Source organism: Artemia franciscana, chromosome 2 (genome assembly GCF_032884065.1).
Source record: "Artemia franciscana chromosome 2, ASM3288406v1, whole genome shotgun sequence".
Lineage (NCBI taxonomy): Eukaryota > Metazoa > Arthropoda > Branchiopoda > Anostraca > Artemiidae > Artemia > Artemia franciscana.
In genome coordinates, this window is record NC_088864.1 from 27,021,569 (window position 1) to 27,033,616 (window position 12,048).

General features: G+C 35.5%; 1 protein-coding gene across 1 annotated transcript in view; it reads right to left on the reverse strand.

The window, feature by feature from the left end:
- The window catches only part of LOC136039421 (sestrin-2-like), a 75,581-nt gene extending 68,223 nt beyond the window's left edge, over positions 1-7,358 (reverse strand). Inside the window, exon 1 of the mRNA XM_065723158.1 lies at positions 7,079-7,358. Coding sequence (XP_065579230.1) covers positions 7,079-7,123 — 45 coding nt within the window. The 5' untranslated portion in view covers positions 7,124-7,358. The remainder of the gene's footprint in view (positions 1-7,078) is intronic.
- Positions 7,359-12,048: the final 4,690 nt, after the last annotated feature.

Here is a 12,048-nt window from a genome sequence, read left to right on the forward strand (position 1 = left end):
ATTATGACCGTCTATTTTAAATTGTAAATACCTGTTTTTTTGTTTTTTTTTTAATACGGAGCTTAGTTTTATAAATAAAAAGAGCGAGGGCCCTAGAGGTTCATCAACAAATACCTTTCAAAATTCAAACATACTACAGGGTGTCCACAAAGTCTGGATACATTCATTTTAAAAATTTACCAAAACTCTAAATAACGGCGTTTTAATGTCAGTACATACATCAAAAGAATCAGTTATTATGCTGATTCCAAATAAATAAGATTCGTCAAGTTTAGTGATACCCATCAAAAGTTACCAGCTTGAGAAAATTTGCCTGATTTTCGAAATAGGGAAAAACACCCCCTAAAATCCAAGGAATCTTAATGAAAATCACGCCATCATATTCAAAGTACCAGAGAACCCTACTAAAGAAGTTTCAAGCTCCTATATACAAAGTCGTTAAATAAAATATTAAAATTTGTAAGTTTCCAGACTTAGTGGACTCCCTGTAAGTACAGAAGAATAAGTATGTTTGCAGAAGTTACTATAGTGTAGGTTAGGTAGAAAATAGTAGTAGCTAGCACATGGCGTCTTAAATTAGGACAAACTGAAAAAGCGACATTTCCCACCATAGGAGACAAGTTTTGCTTTCTTTTTAAGGAGGACCCGGGACTTATTACTTTGGAGTCAGAGGAGATTCCAAAATATTAACTGAAGTATATACATATATTTATATAAATGTTTGTATGTATTTGGGCCCTTGTAAAACCTATTCAGGCTTTCGCTGTGCCAGCTCAGTCCCCAAGCACCTTTCCAAAGATCACATTAGCCCCTCCCTAAAGTTCATATACCACGTCATATTTCAAACATAATTGATCGGTACAAGAGGCCCACAACCGTCCAGCCACTTTTCATCCCAAAATCAGGAATCAATAATTTCCTCTTTCACCCAGTGATAGTCGCTAATATTTGCTAAAGAAATCCATCCGACATGTGCATCAACTAGCTGCGCAATAGTTGCGCATTGTGTTGTGTTCTAGCTTAGTCGGTCAAATTTAACTGGCATTGAACATCTGCTAACAACCATCATAAATCTTGAAAGCAAACAGTGGCACACCGTATAAAACGATCTTCTAAAATTCACTTTAAATAATTGTGTAATTGAATCCTGAGCTGTTATTAAATGTGGAGACAAGTATCTTCTCAAGTTTTACTGAAAAAAGTAATTAATAAATTCAATTGATCCTTCAAATCTTAGAATTATTTTAACAAGACATCTTAGCTTATTGCATTTTTGTCCAAGATATATTTTTCTTCTGAAAAACTCGGCCTCAATAAATTTTTGAATGATTGTGATTTCTGAGTTATACATATACAAATATAGGCATCGATTGGTTTGTTCACTTTATTGGTAAGTCAATTATATGAACTGCGAAAAATTTACCTTTGTATATATATATATATATATATATATATATATATATATATATATATATATATATATATATATATATATATATATATATATATATATATATATATATATATATATATATATATATATATATATATATATATATATATATATATATATATATATATATATATATATATATATGTTAGAGGTTGTTCAAAATGAATTGTTATCTGGGAAATTTAGATTTAAAAAATTTTGAAAATTTAGATTTAAAGAAAGGTTCAAATGATGAACTTCCCTTTCCCGAATTTAATTACAACATGTTGTCGTTTTTTTTTTGGGCAGCAAAGCACGAGAAAATCTAAATTTTCCAGATAATAATTCATTTTGAACAACCCTCTAACACACACAGCCCCGATACTTGTCTTCACTTTGCAGTTCGGTTCTATACAAAGCTAGCAGCAGAGCCTGTCGGATGACAGACATAAGAACGAAAACAACATACCGTGTTCTCTTATGTGAGGATCGGACACCTATCGACTGCAAAAATGAAAAAGACCCGTTCGGTAGCCTCGGATAGCTTCATGTACCCGCTGTACAGCGAGTTCCTCATATAAGTCATTCCTCCCTACCCTCATTTACACAGCTATGCATACCACCAATAGTAGAAAAAAAACAACAATACAACCAATCCGTGGCTGAACAAGATGTAGTTTAATCATGAGCTTCTCTTAACTAAGCAAAAATGTAATGCAATACAAAAGCTTCTGAAATGGAAACTATAGTAAAAATCCGGCGAAATCATGCGATGCTCTCACCAGGTGCAATCACAGAATCGAGTAAACAACTTATATTCCGCTTAGCAACAAGCTATGCACACAAAGGTTTTTCTCGATGTTTCTAACAAAGGAATACAAGAGCCGAAGAGCGTAGCTTACTAGCGTCAAGGTTATACATACATGATGACTACCATGGAATTGCATTTTTTGTAATAAAAAAAAAAAAAGAAAGAATCGTGGGCGCACACACTTGGCGCTGCGAATAGTTTCGTTTTTGCAACATTTGTCTTGTTTGTGTCAACATGCATAATATAAAGCAAATCCAAGATGAGATGTTTCTTGTTTTCTGTTAATACTCATTTTTACGTTTAATACCCTTTTTGAAGCTTTACACGCTGAAAATAAAATAAAAAATTCATAATGTCTTTCGTAATCCTAGGCTAGACATAGAGGCTATATGGGATCTCTGCAGTGCCATTTGCGAATTCCTGAAAAAACATTTATTATTTATGTGACGACAGTGTTGTCTTTTTATTTCCCTTTTTTACAGTTTTTACACTTAAAACTTTCATAACTCAATAAAACGTCTAAGCGCAAACATAAATTTCGATCGGCAAATTTAAAAATTAATGAAGGCACATAGTATATAAAATTATGCCAGGGTCGTCCTTGAGCAATGGGCAATATTTGTTTTTCATTGGGTATCTCCAATCTCATATCAAATGAGCCTCATCAAATGTGACCAAGAAATAAAGGCACCCTAAGAGACTTTTCAAGGCAAAAATAAATATTTTTGGTAAAGGTGTGTGGTATGCCCTTTGGTTTTCGGTAATAAATACATCCCTCAAAAAACTTTTCTACGATAAACCGGTTCCTACAAATGGCTAGGAGCAAAAAAAAAAATAAAGAGACGTATGTAAACACAGTTGTACCCTGTAAACGACATGTAATATTTTTATTCGAGTTCAGATGAGAGTTCTAACTTGATCCAACAGTATTTCCAAGGGATTTCACATACTTGTGTGAAATCAGGTAAATTTTAATTCGTTATTCTTAATTTTGGACAATCCATAAAGTAATGAAAGCTACCATCCGTCCATTAATACTAAATTGTTTTTTTTTTCTTTCTTCACATACTTTTATCGAACCGATTTTCTTTTAGCTTTCGAAGTCGATAGTTGCTAGATAGGGCAAAGAGAATCGGAATGGCACCGTCATTTCCTATATTCTTTGTCTTTAATTTGATGACAGTTATAACTAGCTTTGACAAAGTTTTTTATATAACAAAAAAGGTATTCATACTTGTCATTTCAAAGCATTTAATACTTTGATTGTTACTTTATCGAACGTTCTTTTATAGACCTTTCTGCCAAGTTAAGTCGAGTTGATACATTTAATGTCTAACCTTTAGAATTTTAATCTCTCCGATCATTTCAGAGATTTGGAAGAGAACCAATCAGGCATATAAAATGACCTACAGAAGATATTTTGTTTTTCTTGAGAACAGGCAACATTAGTGTTTTCATACAGTTTCTCCCCTCTTCAGAAAAAAAACCGTGGGGGGTTCATGCCAAAATATCCTGTCCTGCATGTATGCCTGACATGGATTCATACATTTTCTGCCAATATAATTGAGCTACACCGAAATTTCACCAAAACTAGTATCTAAAATAGTTTAAGGTGAGAAACAAAAATGTTCCAGGTTTTCTACCTTCTCTCTAGTTCTTATAATGATTTCTGCCTTGCTTTCATAAAAATAAAGCGAGGAGTAAACCATTCATAGGAACGATCAGAACTCAATTAAAATTATACCTGTATATGCAACACGTCGTAACTGCAGCCGATCCATCGGGGTCTTGTATCTTAAACCCCTTCTAAAAAAATGTTACAAATGCCATGATTTCGAAGAAATATGTTTAGTTCTAGCAGTCTTTTAAGTAACAAAAGCGATCATTTCGAAGGAAAGTAATATTTTCGCCCAATTTGTAACAGGAAATGGAATTATGGCCCTAAAAAAGCCAAATAGGTATGGAACAAAACTTCAAACATGGATTACTAATAGATAGCCTCAATTTGGGAAACAGGGTACTTTCTCTTCACTTTCTATGGCAAATGAATTTTTTAAGGCTATAATGTGTTTATTTGTTCCTCTGCTTCAGCACAATTTTATAAAGAAATATATTGTTGTTCAATGATCAAGTGTTTCATTTCAACAAAATAAGATAGCTGTACAAAAGTTTCACAAATAAGTCTCTTAAAATCACAAAAACCCTCATGAACATCATGAGGGAAACTGTGAAAATATGGCAAGTGTTGTGAAGCATGTACACTTATTTCGTGCTTTTTAATACTACTGAGAAGCCGTTCATTTTAATGCTTAGCTTCAGATTCATTTAAAAAAGGAGCTTAAGCTGCACATGGGATAACACGGGATAATCGAACTGATCAAATCTTGCCACGAAAAAAAAAGAAATTTTATATTACTATCCTTACTCAGACGCGTTTTTCTATTATTACTAAACTAGAAACAAACAAAGATGAAGAATATAAATATATTATAAAGTAAAGAGACAAAATCGATAGCAGTCCATAATGGAAATTGGATGAATCTGAGATGAGCTTGTAGATCTCTAATAAACCCTTTATTGGGCAACTTATACTTCCTTTTTCCATAGTATTGCGTAATAAAAAATATGCAGTTATGTTTTAAATTCCCATATTAGAATTTATTTCCAAAAGAAATAGTCAAACCATGATAGAATTTTGTCAGAGACAACACTCTAACGTTGAAAGAGACAAGCGCTTCCCAAGTATTTTCTTTCTGTCCACTTCATCCAGATGGTTGATCGTAGAAATTTTGGAGAAGGCTCATTCAAATGGAAATCAAAAATCCTAGTGTCCTGACCACCTGGCTCTGCGTAACCCTCCCCCCTTCCGCCCCTGAAACAAGGGCCATAAATTATGAAAATTGACAGTTGCTTACAGATAGAGCTCGTAGCATATAAAAGGGGGTATGCTTGATTTTGGATGTCCAATTGGCTCAAACATTCCAAACATTCCTGGGCCAAGAGGCTCTGGCCTTTAGGAGGGCGGTAACCTTACTAATATTTGTTGTAATTTATATTTGTTCTAAGTTGGACTTGATTCTTCACTTTAATTTCTAGTGGTTTCAGTAGTCATTCCTATAATTGCTTCTTTCTGTCTTAAATTTAAATTATTAGTCTACTTTATTTCTGCTAATTTTAAGTTTCAATATGGCTCTTTACTTTTCTATGAAAACATTCTTTAGAAAAGTTTTGTTTTATTAATTTACATGAAGCAGTGTATCAATGGAGAACTTGCTAGTGACTCTGGATAGTCATTTGCCCGATTGAGTGAAGAGAAATACACCCCTTCTGTATAAAACTTTGTTAGTGTTTTATGAATTAGCAAGCCCCTTTTTTCCAATAAAGAAAAACCGTTATGTTTAAGTTAGAATAAAAAATTACAAAATTGTAACTTAGTATCCAGCTCATGTCCCAGAAACCACCTTATCAAAGCTTGAAGTAGGGGGAAAGGGTAAAATTCTAGTTAATTGACTTCTTGCTATCTCGGAAAGGGTTTAGGTTAGGAAAATGAAACTTTCGGGGATGGGTATACAGGCTAAAGTATGTCCCGGGAAGGCATTTTAAAGTACCCACCTCCACTCCTTCTCCCACTAGAGGGACCTTAAATTTGCCTACATGACAGGTCTATACCTATTGAAATTTTGACAAAACAACATTTTGCCTTAATTTTCAGTTACTAGTTGCTTTTTCTCTGCCTTTAGTTCTGAAAATGCAATTCCTCTTATTTGAGCCATGCAAATGTTTTTTTTTCAAAATTTAGGAAATGTATTTGCATATCTTCAAAACCTTATAAAATGGAATTGAGCACAGTTATGAAGCTGAAAACAATTTTGTTGTACTTCAATTAAGCAGAAGATCTATTTTGCAAGATTTCACTTTTATAACACACATACTTTTAAAGGTCATCAAAGGTCAGGGCCCTTTAGAGGGAGAAGGAGTGGAGGTAGTTGCTTCAAAATACTTTCCCGGGACATACTTTAGTCTGTAGATTCATCCCTGAAAGTTTCATTTTCCTAACCTAAATCCTTTCTGAGATAGCAAGAAGTCAATGAACTAGAATTTTACGAAAATATTCTTCAGAATGTAGGGGGGGGAAGAGTCTAAGCAGGGCAAATGCCCCTCTCCCAATTGGCATGACTGTCTGGATTCATTCCTGAAATCTTGGCTCGACTTAGCCTAGCAGAAAGCTGTCTATCTAGCCAAGCATCTTAGTGAATAAACATAGGCCTAGTTACTACAATCCAAACCAAAGCGAGGTTACAGGTTAGACAAGTCTACTTAGGGTCTAGGCTAGATGGTCATGGTTACTTATTTGATAAACATCAAAAAAATAAAAATTAAATAGGCTACTATTAGATTCTTCATTCAATGTCCCTTCCAAATAGTCTATGATGATCGCTGCAACATCTCCCCCCTCCCTCCTTAATAAGGCCAGATATAGCCCTGGGCTACAGACTACAAGTTTGCTGATTGTGTGACTTTGTCTCTGGGTTATGTATTATGTTTATTTCTGATAAAAAGTTGGCCCTCATAAACAAATACTAAGCAAAGTAAATGCCCAACAATTCAGTAAAAATTGTACAAGCTAATACCTTTTCTAGGGCTTGTGGGGAGCAATGGCAACAGCATCGATTATTTTGTAAAGAAAGAACTCTGATAGGGGACTTGAACGGTAGGCATATTACTTCCCCTAGGCTATCTGAATAGAATGGTAAGCCTAGGACTGATGAGGTCAGATCAGTCCTTGGCCTATTGTACTACTGTTTGAAGAAATAAGTGCGAATCTGTGTACTTACGTCCAAACGAAACTCTGTAGGCCTATTCTCAATGGATTGCCCCATGGTGGCATGGATTTCAAATTCTTGGCCTGGAATTGAGGCACTTTTGGCCTCACTAAAATTCTCTGGCAGCGGAATGATGGCAAATTTTTTAAACAATGATTGAAACCTTTATCTTCAACTCTCTTCACTTGTATTTCTACAAAACTCTGGATGGTCAGTATCCTTTTCAAGTTTCCCTTTGTTCCCAAGTTTCTATCTGAACAAGATGAACGTCCTCGAATCTATTCAAGTTACTAAATTTAAAATCATAAATGTTTAGAGCCTCGGTGCTTTTAGTGTAGCCCCGCCTTCTACAGCCAGCGGCGGTACTCAATATAATTTGCGTTGTGTATGATTGTGCAAGATAATATTTTAATATTACATTAATTGAGGCCATATATTAAAGCCAAAGACTCACTTTAATACAAAAAAAGAGATTACAAGGAGGATTCGTCATAATTTACATTAATTGGTTTTTGAGAAGATTCTATAAATCCGTATCTGGGGGAGGGGGAATATTCAGGTTTAAATCCACCAACTGAAATAGAAAAAATATGTAAAAACACAGATATTTCGACTGTTTAATGGCTAAGAAGGATCTTGAATGCATAGGCACAGGTAGTAATATTCCTAGGGCAACAACCAGCCAGGTAGTGGAAGTGGGTTACCGTCAGCGGCACCCATTAGTGAGAAGGCATTTGCTCCTCTTCCTCTAGATTTTAAAAATTCCTTTTTTGGTAATTTCGTAGAAAAATACTCTTTTTAGTATTTTCATTGGAAAAAACACAAAAAAATGCCTCTCCCCTAGACCTTGAGAAATATATATTGCCCTCCCTCCCCCCAAACATTATCGTGAATTAGTCTCACTGAATATCATCCTCTAACGAAACTTAGTGTTACATTCACATTTGCAGATTTTTCTAGAGGAGGAACTAGTTTTCTAAGAGGTACTGTCCTCCCCATCAACTAGTTATGCCCAAGGCTGGATTAGAGACTGTCACTTCAAGATCAGAAAATATTTTTCCTTTACTAGGTACTTGTTATCAGTCGCACGAATTCACGAAAACATAGGGGGCGGAACACATTTTCCAAGTCCAAGGGGGAAGAATATTTTTCAATAAAAACATTTTTGGGGTCAAATGCCCTCCAAATACACACAAACAATTAACGCCCCTGCTTACTACATTTTGTCTGAAACAGTATGAGCAGAGCTGCTGATAGAGAACAAGAGAAAGTAAACAGAAATTCAAGGCTCTGTTGCAAGAAGAATGACTTCTAAAAATCAGAAACTCTGTAATAACACCTGTGGGCAGTGATGCCAATTCACGGAAATGTTGAGGGGGGCAAAACCTATTTTTTCAAAATCTAGGGGGATAATTTGGCTTTTTTAATGAAAATACCAAAAAGGGTCATTTTTCATGGAGAGACCAATAACTACCTACTGCATCACCAAACAGCTTGAGGTCACCGTAGCTTTTATACCCCAGTTCCATCCCAGTCTATTTTAAAATGTTCTCTTTACACCCTTCCAAGAACTTCTAAATTCCCTGGAATCTTTCCTTGCGACTTCCTCCCGCCCAGTAAGGGGACGACCAGCTTTTTGTTGGCTTTAGATGGTTGGCCGAAGAAGACGACATTTAACAATCTGTCATCTTTCATCTGACGAACGTCATCTTGCCACCTCAACCTCTCCCTCATTAGAGTGATAGCCTTTCAAGGGGAGGGGCAACTGAAGAAGGCTGCGTCATGGCTGGGGGACGCTGTGGCTGGGGCTTTTTTATTTATGTTTGAGCCGGAAGAGGGCCATCGTAATTAATGTTGCCCCGGGTGCCACTAATCCTAGGAACGGCCCTAATTATAGCCCTAGAAAGTGGGATAGAACCACATTTTTCAGCCAACTTAATGTTTGAAATACGGTCAGTCAGACCGGTGCCCAAAACAATCCGTAGACAAATCCTCTGGAAAAAATCGAATAGATCCTCCGTCTTTCGGAACGCCCACGTCTCAGAACCATACTTGACCATTGTCATCACTGTAGCTTCCAATATAGTATTCTCGGTTCGATAACCTTCCTACTCTTCGAAACTCTTTTAAAATGTGAAAAAAATATCCTGGGCCATGGCTATTCTACTTTTAACATCTTTAGTGCATCCACCATCTGGTAAGCCATACAACGATAGGACCTTCGCTAAAGTTTTTTTATCGGCTGAATAAAACGCTTGCTCCTTATCTATAAAGCTCAGGGCTAAAAGGTATTATGGCTCAGGTAGTTCCTAATTATTAACCTAAGAAGGAAAACTTGGTCAACGCATCCTCTCCCCTTTCTAAGACCACATTGATCTTCTCTTAAAACTTTATCTGCAGCATCCCAAGTCCAAAAAGTATCATCACACTAAGTAATTTGATTTTTTAAGAAATCAGGCTAATGTCTCTTCAATTACCACATTCATTCTTATAGCATTTCTTATAGGAGAGGGGATGCTTTTCTTATCACCTTTCATAGAATCTTGGAAAGGCAAATACTTCTTGGCCCTCTCTGTATTGGTAACCATTGGTGATACTGCAAGGTTACCGGTGCAATAGGCAACTGCAGAAATGGAAAACAATGACAAGTTTCATTACAGCTTGAGGGATGTTGGGCTCATTCGAAAAGGTTCAAAGACATTTAGAAGGGTAGTTTGAAAGCTCTGGAGTTATCAAGATGCACCGGTTATTCTATATAAATATATTTTCCATCAATTTGTGCAAAAAATAGTTCTAATCTTTCAGGAAGGAAAATAGATAGTGGTAAGTGGAGGGTTGGATTCCACTTGTACAAATAATTAAGATTCAGTAGGGATACACAAAGAAATTATATTCAGCAGGATTTGGCAAGGGAGCCCTGGACTACCCCGAACCCCTGATAGGAATAGGATGAAAATGATACAAAGAAGGAGAAAGGGAAATGAAAGTAGAAAAGCTGTAGGTGCAGCTTCAAGAAGAAGTTGACTTAGGCAAAACTTGGCAAGATTGATCCTTTATCCCTCCCCCCTCCCTCTGAGATGAGTACGTAAGTAAAAACGGGAAAGAGGAGTAGAAAGAAAGATAAATGGAACAAGATGAAAGGAAAAAGCATTGACATATTAGCACAAAGAAGTTATATTAACCAAGGGTACGGCCAGGAGGTCCAGAGGCCCCCTATCTCTAGTACAAAGGGGGGTCTCGAAGTTGAACAACAAATAAAATAAAAATAGATCAAAAGAGGAAAAGAGAAAGTAAAATCATAAATATATCCAAAGAAAGAAATTAAACTTAGAAAGGAGTGAGCCCCCCCCCCCAGAATGAGAAGGAAAAACACAATATTTAGACCTGATAATATTGCTAGCAGCTCTGCAAGCTAGCAAAAAACTGTAATGAAACATTGCCAATGACTTTTTCAACCAAAACTATGTTGGAAAATGTGTAGCGCAATGTTCAAAAACCAAAAATGTAGCCAAGCAGGATTTCAGTTTTAAAGGTCTTGATGAGAATGGCATCACAGTTGATATTAATTCATTTAATATGTCCTTGATGAAATACTTCGGCTCCCTCTAGTCTTCGATCTTTCATCCTCATCCTTAATTTCCTTAATATTTGGCTTTCACGAGTATAAACAGTCAATCAAAAAGAAACATGTTTATTATGCTGATCTTGCCATGTTACAGTGACGGAAAGCATTTCTCTTTATCAAGTACTCTTCATTCGATTTTTACTTTTTTGAAGTTTATTCCTGTGATTGAAAATAGTCATGGATATGCTTGTTTCAAATACTATCTAAGATTCCTGTTGAAGCAGATGGTAGAGCATCTCCATAATCAAAGAGTGGCATTAAAATTGGAATATGCAGTAAGAATCTCTTCTTCAGAGAAGACATTTATCCTGCAAGAAGCTCACGTGTGAAAAACAACTTTTGTTTCAAATGGAGCTTTTATTTGTCATTAAATGTTTCACACATTGCATAGAAGACAGTCTGTGGCTTTCTTTTGTTTTCCTTTGTTTGAATACGTTTATTTACATATATTTGCCATATACATTGTCGATATCAGTACTTGAGGCCTAAACGGATTCCATGTACAAAGAGCAACGTATGCTTATTCTAGCCGTAAAAAAAAAATAATTATTTTGAGCTCTTGAGCCCGATGATGCACACTTGTAACTCATAAGGACACCATTTCCAATATGGTCATCCACATCAATAGAAAAAACGAAACTAAAAAGAATACTTTCAGAAGGATGCCAACGGTAAGAAGTGCCAGGGACTTCGTATAGATTATCTTAGCTAGGTACATTGCAGAAAAAAACCTTCTTTTTATACTGAGTCTCATTCGCGATATAGAACTTTTTTTGTTTATTCACTTATTTTCGTCCCACTCCCCTTTTTTTGACCAGTTTTTATCTTCTTTAGAAGATAAAAGATTTTTATTGACTTTATGCAGTCAAAATGGGTTCCGAGGTTAGAGCTGCCTTTTACAGATTACGAACCATACTGGATTATAATTCCTTTTAGCTCTTAGCAGGAGGAGATATTTAAATTAAAACCATGATTTCAAAAAGATTTGAGCTTTAACTGGAAATTGGCTTGTCCCATACTGGCTAGTTTTCTTTTTTTTTATAATTTGGTATACTTTTTGCTTTTCTTGTTATTTGGAATTTTATTCATTTTGTTTTTTGTTGTTTTCGTCTTATTTCAAGCTTCGGTTCTTCTTTTAGTGCTCACATCATTATTCACCGGTCTTTTTTTTCATTTGACTCAGGCTCTACTTATTATCAATTGTCTACTTATCATCTGTAGTTGTTTTTTTTCGTTGATTTTCACTGGTTGAAAGTTTTCATCATTTTTTTTGTTCTTCTTTTGTTTCTTCCCTGTGTTTTGACAGTGTTGCCTGTGAGCATTTTCCATTATACTTCCCTACCTTTTCATAAAAGCT